The sequence below is a fragment of the Crocodylus porosus genome, unplaced genomic scaffold, assembly GCF_001723895.1.
Source record: "Crocodylus porosus isolate Cpor-Errol unplaced genomic scaffold, CroPor_comp1, whole genome shotgun sequence".
Taxonomy (NCBI): Eukaryota; Metazoa; Chordata; order Crocodylia; family Crocodylidae; genus Crocodylus; species Crocodylus porosus.
The window spans coordinates 356,426-384,061 of NW_017728896.1; the positions used below are offsets into that span (position 1 = coordinate 356,426).

At 45.0% G+C, this 27,636-nt stretch overlaps 1 protein-coding gene across 7 annotated transcripts in view; it reads left to right on the forward strand.

Annotated features, from left to right (window-relative positions):
• Positions 1-4,551: 4,551 nt before the first annotated feature.
• The window catches only part of USP28 (ubiquitin specific peptidase 28), a 31,597-nt gene continuing 8,512 nt past the window's right edge, over positions 4,552-27,636 (forward strand). The window contains exons 1-21 of one of the 7 annotated variants that reach the window (XM_019556538.1): positions 4,552-5,103; positions 6,816-6,948; positions 9,692-9,797; positions 10,656-10,818; positions 11,897-11,983; positions 12,560-12,697; positions 13,690-13,763; positions 14,853-14,929; positions 15,401-15,549; positions 17,536-17,663; positions 17,845-17,940; positions 19,180-19,359; positions 20,029-20,249; positions 21,149-21,219; positions 21,940-22,168; positions 22,793-22,990; positions 24,061-24,200; positions 24,392-24,577; positions 25,686-25,781; positions 27,238-27,416; positions 27,499-27,577. In XM_019556538.1, the coding sequence (XP_019412083.1) occupies positions 5,035-5,103; positions 6,816-6,948; positions 9,692-9,797; positions 10,656-10,818; positions 11,897-11,983; positions 12,560-12,697; positions 13,690-13,763; positions 14,853-14,929; positions 15,401-15,549; positions 17,536-17,663; positions 17,845-17,940; positions 19,180-19,359; positions 20,029-20,249; positions 21,149-21,219; positions 21,940-22,168; positions 22,793-22,990; positions 24,061-24,200; positions 24,392-24,577; positions 25,686-25,781; positions 27,238-27,416; positions 27,499-27,577 (2,799 nt within the window). In that variant the 5' untranslated portion in view covers positions 4,552-5,034. Of the gene's footprint in view, positions 5,104-6,815; positions 6,949-9,691; positions 9,810-10,655; positions 10,819-11,896; positions 11,984-12,559; positions 12,698-13,689; positions 13,764-14,849; positions 14,930-15,400; positions 15,550-15,865; positions 15,944-17,535; positions 17,664-17,844; positions 17,941-19,179; positions 19,360-20,028; positions 20,250-21,148; positions 21,220-21,939; positions 22,169-22,792; positions 22,991-24,060; positions 24,201-24,391; positions 24,578-25,685; positions 25,782-27,237; positions 27,417-27,498; positions 27,578-27,636 lie in introns of those variants that run through there. The other 6 variants (XM_019556537.1, XM_019556536.1, XM_019556535.1 and 3 more) reach the window with 6 other exon arrangements.

The following is a 27,636-nucleotide window of genomic DNA, read 5'->3' on the forward strand; positions in this document are numbered from 1 at the left end:
CCCGGCCCTCCGGGGGTCCTGGGCGCCTCCCAGCCCTCGGGGTGCCTTGCGCCCGCGGGGCCCTCCTCCCTGCCGCGGGAGGCCTGGCGTCCGCCCAGGGGCCGTGCCTCGCTGGCCTCCGTTCTCTCAGGGCGGCCTGCATCACAACAGGGGGGCCTCGTGCCTGTCGGGCTGCCTCACTTCTCTCCGGGGTGTCCTGAGTCTGTCCAGGGGGGCCTCGCATCTGTTGGGGGTGCCTTGGGGATCCTTTGGGTGGCCTCACTTCTCTCAAGGGTGTCTTGCGTCTCTTTTGGGGGTGTCCTGAGTCTGTCCAGGGGGGCCTTGGGTCTCTCCAGGGCAGCCTCACTTCAGTCAGGGTGTCTCGCGTTTCTTTGGGGGTGTCTTGAGTCTGTTTGGGAGTGTTTCACGTCCGTCGGGGGTGCCTTGTGTCTTTAGGGTGGCCTCACTTCTCTCAGGGGTGTCTCGCGTCTCCCCAGAGAGACCTCGAGTCTAAAAAAACTCGAGATCCGCTGAGCTAAGTTGCGCTGTTGCGACGCTCCGACGGCCTTCCCGCATTTCTCCGGAGGATCCTCTCTTGGCCCCCACACGCCAGGCTTAGCCAAGGCGAAACTGCCTTCGAAACAGACCAGCGGTGATGTCCAGTCTCTCGCTTGAGGGGAGCGAAGGGCAGTGCTCTACTTCCCAGCAGGTACTTGGCGACCTGTTTGCCGCACCACTGGGTCCAGGGGATGCAAACATGTTCCTATTCATCATTGGGAATTGCCATCTTTTTAAAGGGCAAAACTCCCAGCCAAGAGATTCCCTTTTGCTTGAGATGTTTATGACAAAATTAATGGGGATCTGACATTTGCGTTCATTCCTGCCCTTGCGTGATGTAACCGATTTATTTTCTGAAAGGCAAGAGAGCTCTTTGGCAGGCCCGAGGCCTCGGAGGAATTATCATGTTTCCTATAATATAGTGGTGAGTTGCTCTTGGTGGACAGGTGCTGAAAGCAGTCATGTCGTGCCATCATTGTGCTGCAGTTCTGCCGGTGTATTTGTGGTTTAACACTGCATGCGAATCAAGTGGTGTGCGCTGTCAGCCTGATGCCATACAGGAAGAATTTTGAAGACTTGGAAGACAAGGATTTTAATCAAGATAGCTCCAATCTGGTGACGGAAATGCCTCAAATGTAATTAGAAATGTTCCATGTGGGGAAGGGAAGGAATTATCAGTGATCCCCTCGCTTTCTTCCCCAGGCTCATAGGCAGGAGAAGGAATGGGTACAGCTTGTATTATTAACACGTCAGCACAGAGGTCCAAGTGGTGTTGGGGTATGTGGCTCAGGTATGATTCAGGATGCATCCAGCAGCGGGAGCTTTTCCTTTTATTTCAGCGAGCCTTGCATCGGACCCCGTAGTGAGCAAGGACGTGAGTGGCAGCAGTAAAAGTTGCATGATGGAGAGGGATTGACCCTACTGAAGAATTGTTTCTTCCATGGAAGACGTACACCAGAAGCACAGAGGTTGAAGTGTTCCCATTGCTTTAACACTGATGTGAAGGGCCACATCTAAGCTGAAGAAGATCCTGTTTCTACAGCCTGTTGGCGTTTACTCAATTCGTGAGCAGCGAGACCGAGTGATGAGGTTCTTCATAGATACCTTTCCTGCTAGAAATCAGATTTAGGACTCTTCCCCCCAACTTACTTTTGAGACTTTGTTTTGTCTCCTTGAAGGATGCCCACTCCAGTGAACATTTACCAAACCACATTTTAATGGACTTTCCTGCCGGAAGGAATTTTGTTTATTGCCTTGTTTGCAACTGATGTGGGTCACAGTATAATTTTTAAAAAGCAAACTAAAGGTACCAAACTTTTGTGGGATCCTGCTTTTGAAATCTCCTTAGGTAGATGACTATGCATGGAGAAAAGTGTGCAATACCTCACTTGATGAAAACCTACTCTCTCCCTCTGCCTCAAATCCAAACTGGGGAAGATAGGATCGCAGCGGAGAAAGTTGCTGGGTCCCATTTCCTGTACTTCGCTGTGAACCGGAATGCATGTCTACATCTTGACGTTATTAAAACCGCTGCCTTCAACCTCTGCCACATTACAGATCGGCCTTCTGAACTCGCTAGATTGGGTAGCTTGCCTTTCTAGGGCCCTAATTATTAACCTGTATCCTGCAGAATAGCATGTATGTAACAAGCATACGTGTAACTCTAAAATTTAAACAAAAAAAAAATATATATATATATATAAAATTTCCCAGACACTTTGCAGTTCTTAAGGTTGAAAAGGTTAAGAGGCATGGGCAGGATTCCTGAGCCCAGTTTGAGAAGTCCTCAAGGCATGGGTGTTTTGTTGCTTATTTCCAGTTTTGAAGATGGGTATAAACTACCAAATGGGTGCAGGCAATGACTAGTCAGAAGAGAGGGTTTTATGTCTTTTTATGAATTAAAATAATAAGCAGCTTTCAAACATATATCGGTGCAACTGTTTAGCTCTTGTTTGCTGCAGGTACAGAACCTCTTGACATTCACTGGACAGGACAAACTTTCAGCCGTTAAATCCTGGGCTGCAGAATATTTTGCTGATGCTTCACAATTCATCTCAACTGAGTGGTTGCAGGGTGGGGGACAACTGATGCCCTTGTAGAAATGCTCTTTAAATAAAAGTCGGACAACGTGGCATCAGAAGCCTTTCTAGATAGCTAGAAATGCTCAACTGTAGACTTTGGTGTTTAATGCAGATTTCTCCGGAAGGCTGTCTTCTTTTCAGATGCAAAAGCAAGTCTTGTCCTGCCTTTGTGTCTTGTGATGATAATGTTGGTTTTATTAATAAGGGTGTTCTTTCAGCAAAAAAATGTGCCCTGGAGCACAAGGAGGTGTTAAGCAACAGGAATACACTTGGTGTAGCAGCAAAATCAGTAATGTGATATATAGGCTTGCTTTTGTGAAAGTACTCCAGGTCTGATCCTCACATTGTTGGCATTTTAGCATTATGCAGTTTCCCTTTGTATTGTTGGCAAGGCATAAGACCTTCCAATCTGTCTGTCTCTGAGGATTAGATTTGGGGATGGGGAGGATTAGCTCCAGCAGTTTGTTTCTTCATTGCGTTCAGAAAACTAAACAAAGTTAGTGTTTTTGAGGAGCTTTACAATTCATTTTTCTTAGTGCCTTCTATCAGGGCCTTATTATCTGTGCAACTCTGAACTGTTTCTGTGTTACAGGTTGCGAAAAAAAGAGAGAAAACGAACCTTTTGGGGCAAGGACTGTAAGGAGTGGCTGAACTAAAGCATAGCAACATCCATGTGCACTATTTGGTGAAATAGTAGCAGTGAAACAGCAGCTCTCTGTACTTTTGATGCATGGTTTCAAAGAGGGGCTTCGTTTACTAACCATAAGAAAACAAGATCTGAGCTGTTGAATCGCATCACATGATGCTTTTACAGTGAAAAATGCAGCTCAGTAAATATACGTTCAAAGAGGCGCACAGGTTTGTGAGGATACAATTCACTGGGCAGCTCGTGAGAGTAAGAGCTGAAAGAGTCCTGCCTATATCCGGTATGTGAAGAAATGGTTATTTCTGTCTGGGTTAACATGCTCCAGGCTTGTGCACTTGCTCCACTGCAAAGCCAGAACTCAGTCTCTTAATTCTAGCTAAAACTTACAGTGGCAAAGAGCTGCTGCTGTATTTAGGAAGGGGAATGGTAGGGCTGCAGTATCACAATTAGGTGCTGGAATAATTAAGAGATATCAGCTGGTCTCCTCGTTCACTGCGGTGGCTGAAGTTATTCATAGCACTGTGGTACTTAAATGGGAAGTGCAGGGACTGCTGGTCCTGAAGGAGAGCCTTTTTTCACTTGGTGCCTGCACCACAATCAACAGTTCCTTCAAAGTAGCTGTGTCCATCTGAGCAGTCAGTGTTAAAGGAGCAGACCATGCTTGGGATGAAGTGCAGGCTTTTCATGGTTATTTCAGGCCTGTAATGCAAACATTGATCGTATCCCATTGATCATGAATTCATAGTCCAGCGGTAGACCAGATTTAACTAGATTCTCCACAAATTTCTCTAGCTTCTTCTGCAACCAGGTGGCATCTCTTTGCTGGTATCTGGATTCACTTATCTTATCTTCTAGGAAACTTTCCTGTTCATTCCACCCACTTTCAGTGAAAAAGCTTTGAAACATCCCAGACCCCCTTCCTTACAGCCTAGGATACCCTAATATCCCTGATCGCAATTCATAGATATGGAAAGAGGTGTGCGGTGAGGGGTTAGAAACTCAGAAATAAACACAGATGTGAAATGTCTGATTTTTGTGATTTAAAAAAACCCCCAAAACAAGATTCTTACCTCTGAAATCAGATGTTTATTGGTTTAGAATGGGCTATCTGTGGTTGTCGCGGCATATCTGGGTTTCAGGGGAGTGTACATTTCTCTTATGGTTTTGGAGGTCGCCTAAATTAGGTGTTGTGGCTTCTGGAGCGGGGGGCTCTGCAGGGGCTACCTGCTGAGCGGAGGTGTAGGACAAGAAGCACAATCGCTGCCCAACAAAATAGCCAAGTGGCTTGTGGGGGCAGGGAAGAGAAGCCTCCAGGCCCCTTGTGCTCTGTATCTCTGACACCTCATTGTAAGTGAGATATGACATGCACCAATGGCATGTGCAGCCAGGCTTAAAATAGCCCTCCATCAATCCCATGCGAATTCCCTGGGCTCCTTATATGTCCCAGTGCACATGCTGCTCCACTTTGGGAGGAATGAATACATGGGGGTGGGGGGAGGGAATTAGTGCCCGCCAGCACCGCTCATGGCACTCAGGCTGTATCACCTCTAGCAGCCCTTTTTCATACGCTCTCTCAAATACAAAAGACTTTACAGTCCTCATCCAAATAGAGCGAAGTGTAAGAAACTGGGCTTGACTCATGTAAGATTGGATTTTATGCCTGCGGTATTGGTGAGAAATACGAGCAGGTCCTTGGCAACTGCATCTCTCTTTCTCAGTCACCTTCTCTTACAGGATCTTTCTTTGTCCCTTCTAATATAGGACTGCCAGATGCTTTTAAACCAGTTGAGAGAAATCACAGGGATTCAGGATCCCTCCTGCCTTCACAATGCCCTGAAGGTTAGTTTGTGCCATCGCTGTTCTTTTGGAAGTGAATCTCAGCTTTTTTTCCATTGCCTGCTGGTTCAGTTTATAAGCTCTGTGTAAGTGTTAAAGAGCTCTCTGTAAGCATCTTTCAAAACCCAAAGATTAGTTAAGCATTTTTATAGGAATACCGTTTTTTTAGATGCTCAAAAGTAGCCTTGATGAAGTAGTACAATATAGATGCGTTAGATAGAGAACATGTTGGTTTGTGCTGGAAGTGGACCCAAGTCACTATTTGTTCTCCCACTTCTAACTTCCGTTAGTTTAAGTACATCAGCGACCCAAATGGGCACCTGAGTACAGCAGGTGATGGTACTGCAGGAAGGCATAGCCTTTTGGCTTAATAGCCCTGCTGGCTTTTGAAACACAATAGCCTACAGTAGATAATGAACTCTCATTTTTTCCAACAGCAGGGCTTAAAAACCTGTGCTGCATGTACAAGCAGCATTAAATAGAAATTGCGTGTTACCTGGAAGGATTAAATGTTATGTTGAGCAGGCTGCTTTCTGTACATATTGAAGCTTAACCAAAAACCCAGGGTGGGCTAGAATAAGGGGTTTTTTTTCTTTTTCTTTGCTTTAAACCTGTTTTTGGAACACTGGGTGGTGGGAAAATGCGTCCAAAGACCTGTGGTTTATGCTTTCATACATGGGGATGTATTGGCAGAGCTGGCAACACAGTGATCTGTGGCAGCAGGTCTCAGACCTTTGGGACTACCCAACTAGGATGAATCTCTTCCCGGTCTTGTGAAACAGCCAAACTTGTAATTGGAAGGAGGACAGAGGGATGCTCTGCGCAGACCCTCACAGGGCACTATTTGGGAGCCCCGCATCTACGTTATAAAGCACAGTACGCAAGCTGTCTTGGAAAGTGAGAGAAGAAATGCTCTTGCCTACCCATCACATGCACTAAAATATTTATAATCGTTGTGGTAGAGCACTAAGTTTATCAATCTGGAACCTTTTGAAGCGTGTCAGCAGGAAATTAGCTGTTTCTGCGGACGATTCTTTAAAAAAAAAAAAAAAAGAAATGAAAAAAATCATCAGTGTTTGTTCAAATGTGAATAGCTGTAAAATATTAGATCGTATCTAAGGGGATGACAGTTTCCAAAGAGGAGCAGTCGTGTGTGTTTGCAGACCTGGCCGCTGCTTTGCTCTCTATAATGGAACACAATTCAAAATAAAAGTAAGTATGCCAGTCTCTTGGGAAATGGGCTGCGCTGTTAGTAATTCATATGTGGTTCCTGTAGCTCCTTTTACTTGTTCTGTGCGGTTATTTATAAAAGATAAAGCCATACACAGGGCTGCATCTGTGATCTCTTGAGAAATGCAGTACTCTTGCCAGTTAATAAGGCCTCAGTTCAACAGGGTGCTTAAATGTGTGCTCAACTTGGAACCGAGTTGTAGCTGGGTTTTAGGGGAACTACTTATGTGTATAAGTCCTTGGAGCATTGTGCTGTCCTTCGAGAGAGCTTGAATTTATTTAACACCATCTGTAATGTCAAACTAATGAAGGAAAGTGTTTGTCACGTGAGAGATGCTAGGTGTAAAGCCTTTGTTTCTCCCCAGTGTTGGCTGTCAACGTATTGCTGTGGCCAGCCAATTTGGGACCAGTGTGTTATTTTCCTTCACATGTATATAAAAGAACTTCAGGATAATGGCTGGTTTAACCCTCCTTCCTCTTCCTAGGCTGCTAACGGTGATCTAACAGAAGCCGTCACCATCCTCACCGAGGAGCAGGTTAAAGAGCCTGTCCAGGATGCCCTTGCTGCAGAACTGTCCAACGGTGAAGGGAGTGCTGTGGGCAAGGGGCTGCTGACCGGTAGGTGCTTTGCTCTCACCTAGATTATCATGGTCACACGTGGTCCCCCATTTTTAACAGGGATGGGGGCTTGTCACTGCTGGGACACTTGCAGGCTAGCAAAAAGCCCTGGCCCTGCCAAAACCCTGTCCCCCAAGATCATCACGGCAAACTGTGATATTTTTTTTTTTTTTAACTGTTTTAGGACTGCAAGGAACAATTGACAGATTAGGTTCTTTGGGTGAATCTGATATGTTTTATTAGACCAACTTAAATAGTTGGGAAAAAAACATTTTTAGTAAGCTTTCGGGTTTAAAAACCCTTTGTAAGGCTGAGGAAGTCTCTGCAGTTGGTGAGTGCTCTTCCTGGACTGCACTTCTTGGATGGGACAAGTACAGCTGAGACTCAGGGATGTCCTTGTCAGCTAAAAGTAAAATCACTTTGGTTGTCAGGCAGTGTTTGGCAGGAACTAGTTTTCCACTGCTGGTCAACTGAACACCTCTGAAGTCACCGGCAAAATGACTCGTTTTCCAAATCTGAGTCACCTAGTAGAAAAAAAACAAACCAGAAACAGTTGCAATAGCAATATAAGGCTTAAGAAGGAAGGCTCTGCTAGCTGACCTGAAGACTTGAATGTTGTAGCGAGAATATAGAGCAGAGGCGATCCTACTATAGAGGACTAGAAGAGTTTGGTGCTTGATGGGCTTTGGCCAGGCTTGTGTCTCTGAAGAATTTATTGTGGTGGACCTTAACTCATGAGGCCAAGAGGAAGTGAAAGCTCTTTGCCCGTTTGTAGTTTTTGAGAAGCAAAGGGTAATAACTGAATACTGGCTTTAGAGCTATGAAATGATTTCATGTACCAGATGGTGACTTTGAAGTGCTGTTCTTTCCAAAAGGTCAATTGTCTGACTCGAAAATATCTAAGCATGCAGCAGCTCTTCCTGGAAGCTTGTAGCCTCCTGTCATCTGAGGTCCCACATAGACAGCGGCATAGAGGATTCGGCTCGTACATCTTTCCTGCCTGAGCTTCCTCCTGCAAACACCTGCTTGCTGCAAGGAGAAGTTTGACTCTTCCATGTAATTTTTCCAGGAGACATTTTAGAAGACGTTTCACAGCATTTCCTTTTGAACCTTACGTTCCCTTGTTGACCGGTCCAGGCTGCCGAACAACCCAGCCAACTTTTTCTTTTGTGTCTGGCTTTCTATGTTGGCACTTCCTGACTATCCCGTTTGTCTTTTGGGTGATGAAGCAGTTGTTCATTCACTCCAAATATTTCCCGTTGTTAAGATTCCTCGGGCATCCAGGACTGAAATTACTACCAGGATAATCACTCTTAAGTGAATGGAGGTGTCCCTATTAATATCTTCATTAAGCAGCATGCGCTAAGGGTGCAAAGTTTTCAAGAGCACTTGAGTTTCTAGGGAACCTAAGCTCAGAGGGACTTACAAGATTTGGACATTTTTACCCTGGAGAACTAAAGCAAATCGGCTTTCCTACAAGCTAGAATGGTCTGGTCTCCCTTCACACTTTAGTCCACCTTTTCTACCACCTGGACACCACTGCGCTGCTGCCGGTGGTTGCTATGGTTAATGCTCATTAATCCTAGGTAGACAGATCTTACAACGTAGGTTGCTGCACTCTTTTTTTCCTGGAGGTAGAGAAATGCCCAGAGCTGTTTTCTGTCTTGTAGTCTAGTTAGAAAAGGAGCCAGGAGCCACGTTGCCAAAACCTGCAGATCAGATGAGTATTTTTAACTGCTAGGAGGGGCTTATTTCACTGTGTTTCACCAGCTTCTTGCTGTCAGGCAGCTAAATCAGCCTCATGTTACCCACATCTGAAGTGAAGATACTGACTGCTAGATTACATAGACAGTAGGCCATTTGAGAACCTTTCTGATGGGTTCCTTGGACTTTAGAATTTAATTACCTGGAATTGATTTTTTTTTAACGTTATAAAACGTTAAAGAAAAAAAAATCCGTATAAAAACAAGCTGAAATACAGGGACCATTAATGTAAATCTAAATTTAAAGAATTTTTTTCAGTGGACTAAGGTTTTAATTATGTTAAACATAAATATACCACAGAAATAGTGTGCTTCCTTATTGAGTTGCCTTTTATGCACAACTGAAAAAAAAATGCCCTGCTTAATGGACGAGATTTAACTTCACTTGCTCACCTGCATTTTATTCTGTTCCTTAATGTCCAGCTTCTTCCAAAATTACAGCTTTCTCTACTCTTTTAGATGGCAAATAAAATGGGTTCATCAATGAACATTTGCAAGAGACAGTGGGAGACCAGTTATACATAGTGTCTGAGTTTGAATTTAATTCCAAGTTCTTGTGCAAACAACATTAAACTGAAACCCATTTCTCCTTCAAGCCAGTCTGTTAATTAACGCTGATACTAAGAATATCAAATATCAAGTCAAAGCACTGAGCGCTGGGTCCTTCTTCCTTAGTGCCATCACTAATCCCAGTCCAAGCTGTTGCTGCCTGCTACCCCAGTATCTGAATCATGCTTTGAAATATCATGGAGCACGTGCCTTTTCCGCACAAATTTTTTTCTGACCTTAAATTGTATTTGTTTGAAATTCAAAAGGACAAGGAGTTGGTTTGCTTTTGCGGCAGAAAATAACATTTCTGCATTTTAAGGTAGTGGCATTTATGACACAAAGTGGGGATAATACTTGGCCTTTGCTTTTAGAAAGGGGTTTTTACTGCTTCTGGCATAAAAAGGGATGAAAAACTCTCCTTCAATTCCCAGATGTGATTGATCTGACGCCGGATAAGAAAGATGACCTCCAGGCAGTCATTGCTCTCAGCTTAATGGAGTCTCCAACAGTCCAAACAGTGGAAAAGGATGCTAACAGGTCAGTGAATATGTAAGTGTTTTTCCTGCTCCTGTAAATGCTTCTGTGGTCCTTATGCCTGGTACATTTTTAACAACTGCAGGGAGAAAAAAACCCTCTATTACTCATTCACTTAACTTCCATCTATTAGAGGCCTTGGGAGGTGCTTAAATTATCATACTGGAGATTTTAACAACATTTCACGTATGTGATGTGGAGGGACTGTTATGCTAGCACTGTAATACACACCCAGGGAAGAAAGGCTCATTCTCAACGTGGCCTAGTCACTCCTTGCCATGCCTGCTAACATGATCTGCATGGAGGCTTTAGTATCAGTCCCTTAAAAATTGGCACCAGGACTGCCTCCTTCAACTCATTTTAAGCAGGTTATGAAGCAGCCTTACACTTGGTGTCTATGCATTGGATTGGATTTGTCCTAGATTCGTCTCTAATATAACACATGATATACTCAGACTGCAAATCCTGCGCTCAAGTAGCTTATAGGGGAAAAAAAGTGTTGTACTGTACTTTTACCTTGTTTCATCCTCCCCATCCTCTCTGATTTCTGTTTGCCTGTTGCAATCTAAGATTGCTGGTCTTTCCATCCAAGAACGGAAACTCTTTGAGGCAGAGAGGATGTCAGTAGAGACTTAGTGCTCAATACTATTAGGTTCTTCTGTAATATATATGATAACAAAGTAGACCTAGAGGTGACAGGCTTTGTATGTCAGCGTGAGACTGTTTCATAAATGTCTCCTGCTTGGGATGACAGTATAGCTCCTTTGGTCTGGTTCTGCTGTGATTACTTGACTAGATGGGATGATTTGCCGGTATGAATTTCTTGCAAGGTTGCATTTGCCTTTTCAACCTTTCTGACAGGGCCAAAGAAACAAATGCTTCAGAAAACAAAAATCGCTCCAAAAGGAAACGATGTGAAGTCTGGGGAGAGAATCCCAATCAAAACAACTGGAGGAGGGTCGATGACTGGCCTGTTGGATTGAAAAACATTGGAAACACGTGCTGGTTTAGTGCTGTCATACAGGTAATGCATAATAGTGACGGCCATGCATTGCTTTTCTGTAATGCCTGGTATGCAGAGGTTAAAATACACTTTAGTGGCAATTGAATAATCCCCACAGCACTGCCATGAGACAAGTCATGAGCAAGTGGGTCACAGGAAGCCACCCAGCTGTCAGGAATTTGACAGTAATAGCAGTGATTACTCAGATTTCGAGTTCTTTGCATTTTTTAAAATTGGGTTTTGGGACCCAGTTTTGAGGCCCCACTAGCGTTCTGCTTCAATTTATAAACTCCAGTGGAAAAAAACTGTTTTGCACGACCCTATGTCATACAGAGACTGCTGAAAACCATGGGCCAGCTACCGTCAGGGCCAGACTTCTGATGTAAAGGAAAGGGTCTATGAATATGCTTTTTATTTATTGTCGCTAACCCCCGTGCACTCCATTTCATGGTGCGGTGAGGTCACAATGCTTCTTGGATGACAGTAGCCAGATTGGCAAAGAGGTGATAATGTAATTTTATTGGAACAAATCCGGGCTCTGTAATGCATGGTGTATCAGATTCCAGTTAATGGAACACAGTAGCTTAGGTGCCCAAACTAATAAGAAACTAGCCAGGGTGCATTATTAGTGATTAGTTAAATGAGGAGAGACAGCAGAAAGAGAAACCTAACACACCTAGTTCTTTTTACACGGGCATCAGCAGATAAACGTGGGGCGGCGTCTTTCTATTTTGGGGAGAAGGGGAAGCAGGTGTCAGATGCTTCTTTGGGGTCATGATTAATGCCCCTGCCCTCTGTCACTTAGCTTTCCTTTGTGCGATGGAAGATCTGTCCCCCCTCCTTCCAAAGGGCTTGCCATCAGGTTAGCTTGAAACTGTCGCTGGGAGGATGGGAAGAGAATTGAACGGACAGGTTGCAGGGCAGGAAGCACTCTGAGCTGGCTTTGATAGACTGCTAAGCTGTTAGAGATTTACATTTTCGTGGAAAAAAGCAGTGAAGGGTTTGACCCTGCACTAAATGAAAAAGGCACAGACTTGGCAAAGGAGAGCTAAAACCAGGCTTTGTGTTGACCTGTCTTTTGACTCTTCTTCCCTTTCAGTCTCTTTTTCAGTTGCCAGAATTTCGGAGGCTGGTCCTCGGTTACACTCTCCCCCAAAGCGTGCTTGAGAACTGTCGAAGTCGCAACGTAAGTCCTAACAGAGGAATAGCGTGGCATTTCCTCCGTCTCCCTCTCCCCCCTTTCTTCTGGAGTGGAGCTTGTCTGAAAAAAAGGGAGAGGATTCAGGTGGGCCAGCTGGTGATTCTGAAAACATCTGGCTGCTCGAAGCAAGGAAATTGTTCTTGGGTAACCCTCAAGAAATGACAGAAATGGTTGAAGGTGGGGAATCTGTCCTGTATTAAATTCCTTGGCCATCATTATTAACCACCAAAATCTCCTGTCTAAAAATGAAATGCAGCATTTCAGTGCCTGTATTTGAGGTGCAATGCTACTACTTTTAGTACCTCTCCAAACTCTAGACTTCCCACCTTTGAGAACTACTGAAGGTATTTAAGTTCTCTTACCTCAAGGCTGAATTTGCTCCGGAGAGAGATGTCTCTCTGTGGTTGTCTCTGTGATTGTCTGTTGTAGTCATGTCCCTTTTGTGGCCGTGTACATGTACCTCTGGAGATGCTGATACCAAGCCAGTAGCATGTGCACTCTGGAGTTGCTGCTTTTCTTCCCATTGTGTTAAACTGTCATGTGCTTATGTTTCTAATGTAGGAGAAGAGAAATATTGCCTTCATGCAGGAACTTCAGTGTCTCTTTGCCTTAATGCTGGGAACGCACCGTAGATTTGTGGACCCCACTGCAGCGCTAGAGCTTTTGAGAGAGGCCTTTAGAACAGCTGAAGAGCAGCAGGTAAAATGCCTAAAAATCCTGTCTGCTTTTACCACGACAAGCCTGGCAAAGATGTCAGTCATGTTGCACTTGGTGCTGCGGGGTTTCTAGTGGATACATGTTTGTCACCTGGCAGGTAGAAGTACAATGACCGGTGTCATTACCCATACATAAAATGCACAAGATTTCCCAAAAAAAGGATAAACAGCCCATGTGTGACCCTCTCTCTGGTGGTCCACAGGGGGCTGGAAGTGACTGCTGGGTTAGACACATGGTGCATTTCCTTATGCCCCAGGGCAGTTTCTTGTGGCTTGACTTATGGCCACATGAACCAGTTATCATGCAGTGAGGTAGGGTGTGAACTTACAGTGCATCAGCAACTCCGGGGTCATTGCCTATGGGCCTGCTCTTACCTTACGGTAAATGCGAGGCAGCTTGCCCTATTTCCACTGAGGAATGACCTATCTCTTGTATTTACTGCAGGGTAAGAATGTACCCTGAGGCAGTTAGCTCAGAATAAAATTATAGGTATGGAAAGGACCTCAGGAGTCAGCCCAACCCCTTGCACAGATGCAGGATTCATTGCTCCTAAATCACCCTGACTATCTGGCTTTCTTCTGAACATTTGCAGTAAAGGGAGAGTCCACAGTTTCCCTAGGCTGCTTGTTCTGTTGTACTGTTCTTGCAGTTAGGATTTACAGTCTACATTTTGCAGACTTCCCCTCTGTTTTTCTGCTTGCATCCGTTTTTTGGTTTTTTTTTTAACCCTATTATGGTTTCCTGCCCCTTCTCCCACTTCCTAGATCCTAATTGTGCAGTATCCAGTGGTCTGTTACCAACAACCCCTGTAGGGCATAGTTTCCAGCCCTCCTCCCCAGGTTCACCTGATAACCAGGTAGCTAGAAAGCCTGCAATGGTGTTGGGCATGTATTTGAAAAAAATGTAAGACTAATAAAGTATCAAAGCATTTTTTCAGTGAAATGACTGACTCTCTGGTTTCTGTCTCTCTTTAGCAAGACGTGAGCGAATTCACCCACAAACTTCTGGATTGGCTGGAGGATGCGTTTCAGCTAGCTGTTAACGTTAAGTGAGTCTTAGGTTGGGGCAGCTTTCACTTATTTTGAAGGAAGAATGGATTTTAAATCAACTGTGGCAGGAGTTTTAATCAGACTTTTGACCCGACTAAGAAACGTTTCTTCATTGAGTTGGGCAGGATAGTCCTATTTCCTAGTAGGCAGCTTTTCATTTTGTGCCTGGATATGTGCTTTTACTCAAGGCCATCATGATCTAAAGAGTGCGGGAGCTACTAAGTAACTTTTTGAGATGGATTTATGAACATCTTACTTCTGGAAGTTGATATGGCTTGTAGGGTAAATTCATATTGTGTAGGACATTGTTAATAGTGAGATCTGGTGTAACTGGGAGCGAGTGGACGTGCACAGGTTGACAGTTCATGAATAGCAGCTGCTTTTTACAGTCTGCTTGCAAGTGTTACAGTTGAAGTGAAGAAGAGGATTTTTTTATTGTTAGGGGTAAAAGGCCACAATAAACTGTGGCTTACATTTAGAGTACAAATGCAGCTGGAACAAATAAAGTATGGCATAGGGGAGGGAACAAGTAGCCCAGACTCCTATGCTGCAATCCTTACTGTGAGACTGGCTTGTTTTTTAAGCTAACCTCAGCAAGTTGCTTCCACTTGAGTGCATCACTTTGCCCATTTACGTAACAGGAGGGACGATATTTGTAAAGCTTCTCAAGGTCCTTGGTGAAAGACATTTTGGTAAGGTAGAAATTACCCATTAGCTTTAGTATAAACTGATTACTTTATTTCTTTTGCACTTAATCAAAGTCTCAGAAGCCCCAGGCTGAAGCTTAGAGATTGAATTTGAGTCCTTATTAATACCCCATTGCTGGAAAAATAGCTTCATGAATAGCACTGTGCTAGCATTAAATGCATGCCGCTTGTTCCCAGCGTCCCGGCTGTGAGGGCCGATTTTGCTTTGCTTTTCTCTCGGTTGTGGTAATTCTAATGATATTTCGTTACGTGCCAGATAACTACTGGGGACAGAATCAAAATAAACACTTTAATATGTAGATTCTTGCAAAAGTAAGTGGCGTTTACCCTCGTGCTCCATTTCCATGTAACAAAATGCACACTTTTCCTTTCGGAAAGCAGCAGCCCTGGAGACAAATCTGAAAACCCAATGGTACAACTTTTCTATGGGACTTTCCTGACTGAAGGGATCCATGAGGGTAAGTTTGGGTGTCTGGGTTTCCTTTGCAACCCCTTTGACTGGTTTGAGTGTTACCACAGAGTTACGTCTCCAGTGTGGGTGTGTAGCATGGTGTGTTGTCGCAGGTCCTTGGTGACATTATCTAATCCTTCTGCATTACAGTAAGTGTAGCAATAATCTGATCGTAGCTGTGTTGGTGATGATGTGTCTAGTGCGAAGTTGGTATCCTCTAATTGGCATCTTGCTTACGCATACGTCTGAAAAGGGTCTCTTCTCTGGAGAGCGTTGACTATAGGGAGCAAATTTCTCTACTATTGTTGTCAGCTACGCAACTTTGACTGATTTGCTATGAGAACTCGCTGGCTGATACAAATCTATCGTGTCTGTAGGAAATGCACGTCTGCGTGTGCCCAGTTAAGCACCAGAGGGTTCTTAAAACCATTTTTTTTCTTGATTCTGAACAGTTTTCTTTTTCGTTTCCCTTCTTCAGGCAAGACTTTTTCCAAGATAGAGGCTTTTGGCCAGTATCCCCTTCAGGTAAACGGTTATCGGGACTTGACCGAGTGCTTGGAAGGGGCCATGATAGAGGGGGAGATTGATGAGAAGGCAACAACTCAATCGGTGAAATATGGACAAGAGGTTGGTTTGATGTGTTACTTGCTCTTCTCCAAAGGGTATCATCAGTATAGTGCAGAAGGCCTTTGTATACCCCAAACATTTAAAATGCACACTGAAAACATTCTTCCCCTAACCAATTGTAAAACATTCGGTGGTGAGCCGGAGTAATGTAAATGTATGTGAATATTAAATGTCTGAGTTGATGCTGAAGTTGCTGAGCCTTAGCTTCTTTTTAAAGATGTTTTTGTCCTGTGTAATATACTCAAGGACTTGACCTTTTTAAAAAAGCTTCTGCCTCTGATGTGTAAGTGTGATAAAGTCTCTTTCTTTCTGTTGAAGCTTACCTGTACCTGAGTAGGGGGAGACCCACTGCCTCCATATTTTCGGAGGGTAAAGTTCAGTGCTTAACTCGATGGTATGCCATTTGGAATTTGTATCTCTTCTCCCTATTACAGTGTGTATTTTTTTTTCTGTCTCATTTTCACTCTCAAATTTTCTGCCTGTGCTGATTATTTTTTTTACTTTTTTCCCCGAAGTCACTCAAATCATGAGCCAATCATAAGCTACTTAATTTTGTGACAAAGTGAAAATAAGATGTGCCCGTTGCATTCAGCCTCACTTCTCTATAAAGAAAGTTAGACTGCAGAGAAGGGCAGCTAAAGCGATGCGATGTGAAGGCAAAGGAAGGGAGTGAATGTGTAGGGAACGTTAAAAAGGTGGTGTAGACAGCACTCAGGAGGTATTTGAGAGGGTTAGGCATCCAGGTAGAGAGGGAGAAGAAAGTTTCACTCTCACTAGAAAAGAGTTTGAAAGAGGAGTTGGAATGGCTTCAATAAAAAAAAAAAGAGGGCAGCTTCTAGACTCAGGATAACTTGTTAATAAAGCCCGTTGAACTTGAGAATCAACTGTCTCATGCTGGCAGCTTCTGCTTCTGTGCAAGCGCTGCCCAGACACAATTGAAGCAGACCGGTAGCTGGATTGATGTTGCAGTGTTGGGGTGAAGGGGCCCAGGGCATGATTCCCAGAGGTCCTTTTTTATTTGAGTTTCCGGTTCTTTTAAAACCTGCACTGAAAGTTAAGGGAAATTTTTTTTTTATTTGTAACTAAGGGACCATTCCTAGGTATTCTGCTATCCAAGCACAAGTCGGGCTGTCGGGTTTTTTGCTAAGATATGTAACTGGAAAATGTGTGCCTAGAATATTGTGCCTGGAAGACTTCATGATAGGGGAGATAGAATAAGGTACATTTTGTCTTTTGAGAGGACTTACAGACTTCCCTCTGTATATATAAATAAGATTGCCTTTCATTTTAAATATTACTTTATATTTAAAAAAAAACTTGCTGGTGCATTTTGATTGGGGGGGGGGTGTCAGGAAAATTGTGTCAAGACTTAGGTTACAGGTCTTTCAGAGCACAATGACCCTAATGTACTGTCCAGAGCCCACAAGGGGAGAGCACTGTCTGCCCGACACCCTGCAGAGGTGGGTGGAGTATTCTTCTGGCACTGGATGTTTGAGGTATTTGTGAAACATGGGAGCCAGAGAAAGCCCAGAGCCCAGGACATTGGGTCTGTTGTCTGAACCTCGTAAGCGAACAGTTGATGAATAAACGGAGAATTGATGAGTGTCCAAGTCTCGGGTAAAAGCTGCTGTCTGCCGATGTCCGTTGCATGCCGGCTGCATTGCGAAGGAGCTCTGAGGCTATTCTTCAGGGGCTTTTTTTAATCCAGTGCTTGACAGTCTGTCTATCTGAGTGCACGGGGTGGGTTTGGGGACATTATAATCAACTAGATTTCCTGTAGTGAAAATCTGAAATGGAAGTCACGTCTTTTAGGTTTTGTAACTTCAGACTTCCTGACTAGCTGTTCAATGACTTATATGCACTTTTGTCTATTTAAAGGAAGAAGTGTTTTTTGTGGCGGGGGTAGTGATGTGTGGAAATATAACATGTCACACAGCAATATTCTCAAAACCTGTCCTTGCCGGGACATTTCTGTTTGTATCTCAGCGCTGGTTTACGAAGCTCCCTCCAGTATTGACTTTTGAGCTTTCCCGGTTTGAATTCAATCAATCGCTGGGGCAGCCAGAGAAGATTCACACGAAGCTTGAATTTCCTCAGATAATTTATATGGACCGGTGAGCTGCTATGTCGCTGGATAGATTTCAGAACTGTTGCTTTACACTTGTTCTGTTTTATTCTAACTTGAGCAACAGAGGGGCGAGCATCTGGGAACAGGGAGGGTCCACTCACGTCTGTGTGCAAGAGAGAGGCGTGTGTACATTGTGCGGTGACTTTTGGGGCGTATTGTTTCTTTAGGTACTTGTACAGCAGTAAAGAGGCCATTCAGAGGAAGAGAGAGGAGATCAGGTTGTTAAAAGAGCAAATTGCAGTTCTACAGGAGAAACTAGAAAGGTAAGCAGCCAGGTTTCTACTGTGTGGAAGTTGGTACCTGGCTTCTCTTGAAGCATGTTACAAAGTAGAGGCTCTGCGTATGCTATTGTTCCTAAATAAAGAGAAAAGCGGGGGTTGCTGCACTGTCAGCTTTTAAGTCCATGGTAAATTTATCTTCTGATGAATAAACTGAGAGCTGATAGGAATCAGGACTCATGGTAGAGGTGATATCTTTTATTATACCAACTTGATTTTTGCAAAAAACAGAATCTTTAATTGAAAGGTTTCAGGCCCAAACACCCTTCGTCAGGCATAGGAGAAAAGATTGTAAAAGTTCTCCTGGGTAGAAATGAAAGTTCGTATTTCAGAGGAGAGTTGAAGGGGTGGTAAAATCTCCTGAGAGCTGATACGATCGTGTTCTGTCTTGCTTGCATCTTCCAAGAACAACTGCAGAGAGGGGCAAATAACTATTTGAAGGAAAGCTATAAGAAGGAAATTTTTAAAAATAAATAAGTTTGAGGTGGCCACTGCTCTGACTCATCTGTGGTGTCAGATTTCAAAACCATGGAGAAAAGCCAGGCGCACACTTCTCCCAGCCTTGGATGCTCCCTGGCGAAGTCATGGATGGGGTTGCAGTCCTTAGATGTAACAGTTCCTGCCAAGGCCATTTCTTGGGTTCATTGGATGTAGGATGAAGTTAGTCTTGGCTCCATTTGTCAAGAGTTGTGCGTAGGACAGACACCACCATTAGAATTGGGCTCTGCATTGGTGAGAGTGAGAAAAGAAGTCCAATATTCAATAGGCCAAATAGTCCCTAGGAAAAAATTATTTTCTTGAGCTCTTGGGAGACTCCTGATAAGGGGGTGGTGGGTGGTGGGGAGCACAGAGTGTGACTTGGAGATAAGGGAAGGTTGAGCAGAGCAGAGGGGCACGCTTTTGTAGCCTAGCACCTCTGTTTTACTGAGGATCCAACCAAGGAAGACAGAAGCTGTGTGCGTGGGAGAAAAAGCCCTGCATGGGGGAGAGGATCCCAGACCGCTTTGAGGGCTGGTCCGTGAAGAGCATTCAAGGTGTGAGGAAGCAGGCGGGATAGTGTGCAAGGTGCATTTACCACATTGTGTACCCGCTATGTATTCACACCCCCTAAGGACTGTTGGTCACTAATTTATGCACATTCATCAGGCATGTTTGTGTTTTCTCAGTTGCCAGAATCATCCTCTTCCTCAGTTATTAAAACAGTCTCTTGCTTTGGCCCTTTAGATACATGCTGTATGGCTCTGGCCCAACCCGCTTCCCCTTGCCTGACATGCTGCAGTATGTCCTTGAATTTGTCACCACCAAGCTGCCTGCGGATGGTCCCTCCACCCAGGAGTCTCAGGCGGCCCCTTTGGAGCCCCAGGCGGAGTCCCGTGTGTTGGATGGACCTCTGCTGCAAAACAGGTGAGGAAAGAAGAAAAAACTCTTCACCAGAGAAGGAGAGAGCACTAGGTTTTTCCTTTTGAGTTGGAGACCCAGGAGGGAAGCCCTGATGGGGTCGTCTAGGCACTCTGAACAGTGAGGATGTGTGATAGGGTAGCCCAGAAAGAGCAGTTAGTCACCTTTTTATCTGTCTTTTCTCATCCTCATGCTGCCAGTTTGTACCCACGTAACACTCTGCACCTAGTCTGTCCCATTTCCCCCTGTAGCCTTCTGGAGACAAAGCCAAAGTGCTGTGTAGTCCTGAAAAAGTGATGCAGTCTGTTTGCATAGGGTGGTCATTTTTGTTTCTTCAACCATTAAAGTAGTGCAATATTAATGATCACACATCTGCCCACTGTGCTTGGTTTGCACTCCAAATTAAAGCAGAGAAAGACTTTTATCACCTGTCGTCCAGGGATCTAGTCTTCCAGGAAGGGACTGCAGGTGAATAAACTTGTAGATGGGCTGTCTTCTGAATTATCAGTGATAGAAGCTGGGCATGCTCTGAGAAGGGAACTGCTCATTCACATCTCAAGTGGTTTGGGGTTTGTCTTTTTTTTATTTGATGGTTAAAAGATTGCCATCTGGAGTGATTTCACTGGTGGTGGCAGCCTGGATAACTGTCTGTCCATCTTGGCTTTTGCTTCATAGTGCATTAAAAATAGAGGATGCTGAGAAATCTGAAGATGCAGCCTCTGCGCCAGCAGACACCCCGCCTCAGCCAGAACCAGTGAGCAAGCCAGTCCACTCCTCAGCTTCACTGACGAGAGTGCCTGAGTGCCCAGCCCCTCACGTGGCCACCGAGGAGGAAATGAGCCTGGTTCGGACGTGCCTGCAGCGCTGGAGGAGTGAGATTGAACAGGACATTCAAGGTTGGCCCAGAGAGCTTGTCAAGTATTTCACCTATGTGCCAGATTCGATTCCTTTCTGCTGGAGGATTCGTGAGCTATGCTTCCACCCCAGCGGGGCTGCCCTGCGGCACCAAGTGCAGATGCAACGTGCTGCACTTGGGAGGGTCCTGCTCTCAGCTGCCAGGATTATTTCTGTGGGTTAATCAGTGATAGCATAATTAAATCTGCACCGTCAGTGCCAGGAACGGGGACTGGAGCTTTCCCATTAGAGAGCTGGGGACCACTAGCTTGTGGAGGCAGGCTCCCCATGCTCGCTTGCTGTTAGGCTCAGCCCCACTTGTCCGTTCAGCAGTCCAGGTTTAATGGGCAGGCAGTGTGTGGCCTCCCCTATGCTCCCCTTGGTTAAGCCAAGGTGGTAGGAAGTGGGGCTTGTGGTCTCAAGTTCCCTCTGGCTCAGGTGGGCCCAGAACCCAGAATGCCACTGGGCATTTCTCCAGGCACTAGACGTGTGGGTGCCAGCAGCTGTTTTCAGCTGAACTCAGTGCTGATATGAGTTAGAGGTGTCCATATTTGTTTTTTGCTTCCTTTTCTATGGTGTTGAGAAGCCCCAGCATCCTTTTGAACAGCAATAGGGCTAAGAAGGAGTGGGGCACTGTGCGCACAGAACCAGTGTTGATGCCTGTGAAATTCAGCAGCCTGAAAGCAAGGCATCTAATGCATTTAGGCACCCAATGCTACTCAGAGCTGCTGGTGAAAGGCCGTTTTTATGTGTTCTTCAGGACTTAGACACCTAAATTCACCCTAAATATCATATAGGCATCTAAGGACTAGTTTCAGTGTGAAGCCCTGTATTTTTGGGAAGGAGGGGATGCTGTGAAACCTTAAGTTGCTAACTTCCTTGTGTATGCTCTTCTTAACAGATTTAAAGGGCTCTATTGCCCAGATCAGCCAGTCCATTGAGAAGATGTATTGTGACCCTCTCCTCCGTCAGGTACGCCATGTGACTTGGTTAGGGTAAAATGCAAGTGTGCTTAAAGTTTATCCCGATGTGTGCATACAAGCTATATTTGCTGTTAGTGAGAGTTGCATGTTTGTACACAAGCGTGTGTGTGGGAGGACGGGGCGACACTAAATGTATCGCAGGGCTTGCTTTGAAAGCAAAACCCTGCCTTTCTGAAGAGAGGGATAATTAATTTCGAGCAGTGCTGTCCATCAGGCAATACTAAAATCTATTAACCTAGCAATGAATTCATCATAATGCATTTGGGTGTTGCCTGTTGTCACTTGTCACTGTTTTGCACACTCCTGCCCATGATAAGACAAGGTTTTCAGATTCATAGATATATGTGGATTGTGCAAAGACCCTGAAAGCCTGAACTCTGTCCCAGTAGAGCAACAGTACAGTTCCCCTCCAGTACATTTCTCTCATTCAGCATAGTCTTCCTTATGGATGCCTTGAAAATAATTGCCACCACTCTGTCCCTCCCGTAGCTGGGGGCCAATTGCCAGTAGATGCTGCAAACACTGGTGGGAGACTGTTTAAAAGTGAGCTCACCAAGAGAAAAGGAATCTGTATTCATCAGTCCAACGCATGAACGGACAATTCTTCAACATTATGACAGCTGCAAACGTCATTCTAGAGTTGGGTAGAGATCATATTACTTAATCTGCTTAAAATAATCCTGGAAATCTTGTTCTTGTGAACTTTCAGGTTCCTTATCATTTGCATGCAGTCCTGGTTCATGAAGGCCAAGCTAATGCAGGTCATTACTGGGCCTATATCTATGACCAGCCCCGGAAGAGCTGGCTTAAATACAATGACATTTCAGTGACAGAATCATCATGGGAAGAGCTGGAGAGAGATTCGTTTGGAGGCCTGAGGAATGCCAGTGCCTACTGCCTGATGTACATAAAGGATAAGATGTCATGCCACGTTGCAGGTACTGGACTCAAAGCCCCTAGTTGTCTTAGTTGCTTGTGTCACGTGTAGTCTCTCTAGCAGCAGATGCTCTTTCAGCCTCCTAATACCCATAGCTAGAAAGTATTGTCCCCATTTTTCAGTCAGGAAAAATGAGACTTGGAGAGGTTGTAAATTGGCTATGGCCAAATGAAAAAAAAAGTGAGATGCTGTATTCTAGCTCTCGCCATATAAGTCCCATCCATAGTAGTCCTTGGTAAAGTTAAATATCTCCCTCTTGAAATTTTGACCAATACTTGCAGTGAGCTTAGTGAAATTGGGAACGCCCTCCAGAAACAGCCATTTTTGTTGCTTTGTTAGTGTGGGGTTGGTGGGTAGGAGCCCCCAGCCTCGACCAGGACGTCTATGCTAACAGAAGAAAAAGACCTTCTTTAAGCCCAAGGAGCTTTTATAATCTGCCTGATCCTTGTACTCAGTTTAAGAAATGTCTTAAATGCAACCTCAAAATCTAGTGGAAAAACAGTTTGATTTTTCCCAAGTTGTTTGCTAATTTTCTGCCATATTTCAAGATTCCCCTAGTTGGACAATAATGTTACCTTGCTCCCATGTCTAGTCTTGCCAAATAAAAGTCTTGTTTGTTCAACAGACGATGATGCAGGGGCTGGGCAATTCCAGAAGGAAGTTGAAGGCCTGCCACCTGAACTGAAGCATTACATACAAGAGGACAACTGGAGGCTTGAACAGGAGGTGGAGGAATGGGAAGGGGAGCAGTCCTGCAAGATCCCTCAGATTGAGCCATCATCTGCTTCTGAATCTCAGGATTTCTTTTCTGAATCAGGACAAGGTTGGTGTGACATTTCTGCAGCTGCAGACCTTGTTAGGACTGTAGGGACTGCCTTCATGGAACAACTCCCACTCTTATCAGAGTCTTTTTAAACACGTTTGAAAGTTTGGGGAAAGCTACCAACAGAGCTACAGGCCTGTAACTGTCTGGTGAAGTGCGGTTTTGCAGTCAGGTAATAGTAGAAGATCTAATCTCCCTCTGATTTAATTACACTGTGATGTGTTGTACCCATGCGGAGTAAACTGCTGGGTGGGAAACTGCCACTTCATGCTCTCCTTGATAGCCTGTGTCTCTCTGATTTCCAAGAGTTTTACAAACTTGCCAGTGTGAGATGTTGCTGTTGAAATGCAGCGGATATCAGCTGCACAGCAGTGTTACAGGAGGTGAGGAAGAGTCTCGTGTACTTGGAACTGGAAGGGACAGTGTAGGGAGCTGGTTGATCAGTACATCCTGGATAGGATGAACTATCATGCTTCAGAGGCCACCGTGACGTGCAGCTGGAGTTCCTGGTTTGCCACGTGATACAGCAGTCGACAAAAAGACTCGCTGAATGTTTTGTGAAAGGCACAATTCCTGGAGGGACCCAAAGATTATTGCAGTAATGAGCAGCTGAATGGCCGAGGTATTTATTCTCAACTGAGGACCTCCTGAGCTGCACAGAAAGGGCTGAGGAACCAGTTGAGAAGCTCCTGCACCCCAAGCAAGTGCACAGCTTTAAATGCATGAGCTTTGCTGTTGTTGTCAGCCAGGGAATTCCTCTTACTAGTGTGTTTTACTAAATCAGGTCTTCAGCACAACCCCAATGTTTCTGCTACAGCACCCACCCTGGGAGCTTGGTGTTGGGAGAGCTCAGCTGATTTGAGTAACAAAGAAGGCCTGCAGCCCTTGCAGCGATGTAGAAAGAGCAGCTGTATGGATTAATGAACAGGGCAGGGAAATTGGTTGGTGCTCCTGATAAGCTTGAAGGAGCGATACCCTGCAGCCATCCACCCTGGCTGCTATTTCCCATTTTGTCCCTCTGAATTTGTATCTTCTCGGTAACGTCAGCATCTCTTTCCACTTCCAATCAGATCAGTCTTCAGCCTGCGAGCCTGACCTGCACTCGTTGTCTTCCCAACATGCCATGATGGCGAAGGAGCAGACTGCCCAGGCCATTGCCAACACGGCTGATGCCTACGAGAAGAACGGTGTGGAGGCGGCTCTGTGGAAGGTGAGAACGCTGCAGTGGGGCTCACAAAGCAGCCAGCTCTAGTCTTCACATCCGCCCGTTAACAAATTTCTACCCTGTCTAGATCTCTGTAGCTCTGCGTCTTTTCATTCAGCTCCCTTCTGCTTTCCAGGGTTTTTGTGTTTCTTACTCTCCTCTCTCTTTCTCTCTCTTTCTTCTGTCTGCTGCCACAGCCGGAGGAGGCTGAACCAGCAAAGGCCCCGCCAAGCGCAACAGCCCTTAAAGCTCAGGCAGAACAGCAGCAGGACGCTAAAGGGACAGAGTCTGCTGCCCAGCCTGGCTCGCAGGTCTCTGAAGTGGAGATCCCTAGTGTGGGGAAGATTCTGGTTAGATCTGACGCAGACGGATATAACGAGGAGGTACAACAGCATGGGAGCCTGTTATTGCCTGTCGTTATCAGGAACTTGGGAGGCACAGGTGGTCTTGGGGTTTTCATGAGATCTGTGACATTGGGGCAGTTTGGGTTACACCCCCATCGGTAGCAAGCAGCCAGGTTAGGCCAGTTTCCTTAACAGATGATTTATTTTTAAAGCTATTAGGAATGTGACTTTGTAAAAACAAACCCCGTGCTCCATAGCTCTGCTCGCAGTGCCTTTGAGCCCGCTTTCCCTCTTTTTTTTTTTTCCTTCCTGCCACTTGTATCTAAGATGTTCCTAGGACTCTGTCCTTTACTTAAACTTTTACTCTTTTTTTTTTTACCCAGGAGGTTGATTCTGCCTGTCGCATATCATCTGAATTGTCAGCTGATAATGTAAAACATGCTGAATACACTGGGACTTGTCCAACCCCAGATATGTCCTCTTGGTGCTGACAAGTAAAACTGGAACTCGGATAGCACACGATAAATATCTCAGAAGCGCTCAGTGTCTTCTCTAACTGCAAATGTGCTTCACATATAGATGTGTCTGCAAGATAATGGATGTGTTCAGGCAGTTGACGTGGGCATTTGTAGGGTTTGCTGTTAGTTTAGCATTGACCTTCACACGAACCAGCATTTCTGCTGCTTCTCAAAGATCTTCCAAGCATTTGTGCTGCTCTGTTTATGATCCGAGTGAGTTCGGTATGTGCTCGTGGTGTGAAGGTAGCACACTGGAATGCCTTGCCTAGGGCCCTGCTTGTCTGTTAGGTAATTTTGCAAGACTATAAACGGGATGAACTGGGGTCATGGTTAGCATGCTTGACACTCTGATGGGCTGTTGAATATGAACCTGGAGCAGGAATGGTTGGGGTGCTTCAGTGAAGTCTTCCTACTTATGTAGCAGCTTGGCCAGTGCATGCAACAGCTGGGACATCCCAGAGTAATTCTAGTGAAAATAAGTGCCAAGTCTGTGACACCTCTGGGTTGCCCTACCTGTTTCCATCTTCGAAAACCTTTTTCTTTTTGAACTTTCCTTTCATTACAATAGCGTTTCATTCCCCACCCCCCTCTCTTTCTCTCTCTCTTCCCATCCTTTACTCTTGTGGTAGGTGATGCTTAGTCCAGCCATGCAAGGTGTGATCCTGGCTATAGCCAAAGCCCGTCAGACCTTTGACCGGGATGGGTCTGAAGCGGGGCTTGTTAAGGTATCTTTTTCTCTCTCTTAAATCTTAGCGCGCATGTTTTTGCATTTTGACTGGAAAACATGTATTCTGCTTCAGCAAGTCACAAGTATGAATTGGCAAGCTTCTCTTCAGGTGTTTGTCTTCAGTTTGCTCTTTTTTCCTCTTGCACATGTCTTGCCTGTGCCACTCACCGCAATGTTATTTTAAGGGCTAATATCAAAAAGCAATAATCAGGAGGAAACCAACATATTTTGTAAGCGTGTCCACCTGTGTGTTACAAGTAATACCTTAGACTGTAAGAACGGAAAGTCTTCCCAGAAGTGATTTACTACTACTTCATTTTATGTTGCTCAAATCAGTCAATGAAAATAGATTCAATTTACTCCATGTCCAATCCCCTTCTGAGTCTCCTGCATGAAAAGGCATGGAATGTTTTTGTTGAAAATTCAAATTTGGAGTTTTCCAAGGAAAGAAGAAGTATGTCTCGTGGCTCTGGGTATCAAAGAATGCTAGGTTCTTCCCCCAAATCTGGCATTGTGTGTGTGAATAGCCCCCAAATACATGTATGCCTAACCAAAATGTATATGAGGGTTTTGCACATGAGCAGTGGATCCTGCTTTTGCGAATGCAGGTATTTAGCTGTACTCGCATTAGAGGCCCTACTGAAGTCTGTGTCCTGAGTAAAATTAAGCGTAAGCAAGTTTGCTATCATCTGGTAGCTGGAGCCAAAGGTTGAGCATCTGTTTTCAGCTCAGGTCCAACAGTGGCTTGGCCAATTCACTCTTGCTCTCCCCATGTGCGAAAGACTATTTGCTCTCAATGCCTCACCGCTGTAACTCGCATCTGCAAAGCACTTGAGGTCCTGTGAGAAGTGTTGTCAAAGTGCTCAGTATAATTAGCATGAATCAAAATTAGCTCAGGTGTGATTAGTAACTAACTCCTGCATGTTATTTCTAGGGATCTCTGTAAAATGGGTCCCCATAAATCTTTGTGCGCTAATTAGGAGGGACTTGAGCCATTAAACAGCTCCGAACAGAGGAGCTGGTGTTAGCAACGGAAATCCAATAGGAGGAAGCTGCAGGAAAATCTACCTGTCTCATTGCCCTCAACAGGCATATATTACCCTAATGCTTTCCCTGCAAGTACTCAGCTGTGAGTGAAGAGAGCCCCAAACGGTTTGGATGCCTTTTAAAGCCCTCTCCTTCATGTTCATGTAGCTTAGTGATGATGAGTCTTTACGTGGTACTTGCCACTATGAGTTCATAGCTCTCCTTGCACTTGCTAGAGTAGGACAAAGCTGTTACCAGACAAAATAGAGAGCAGTTAGAGAGTCTCAAGTAGAGCGACATCTCCTCCATGAATCTTGGCATGGGCCAGGGCAGGCATAGGCTTAGAAGAAACTTTCCAGCTGCAGAGCCCCAGTCAGCTTGTGTGCTAAGGGTGAATTGGGCCTTTAGCTTTCCTTTGGCTTTGGCAGGCCTTCCGGGAAGAGTATTCCAGACTGTATCTACTGGCCAAAGAGACCCCGACGCCTCAGAGCGACCCCCGGTTGCAGCATGTGCTTGTCTACTTCCTGCAGAACAACGCTCCCAAGCGGGTGGTGGAGCGGACGCTGCTGGAGCAGTTTGCAGACAAGAACCTCAGCTACGATGAACGGTTTGTACCAGCAGACCTGATGCTGTCGTTGGGACTCAGCGTTCCCTCGCCTTAGTGCTCTAATCCTTCTGTCTCTGAGCAGGTCCATTAGTATTATGAAGGTAGCACGGACTAAGCTGAAGGAGATTGGCCCTGATGATGTGGATATGGAAGAGTACAAGGTAAGGGACTAGGTATAGCTTTCTCTTCTGTCTAATGTCTTTGTACCAAAAGTGTCCTA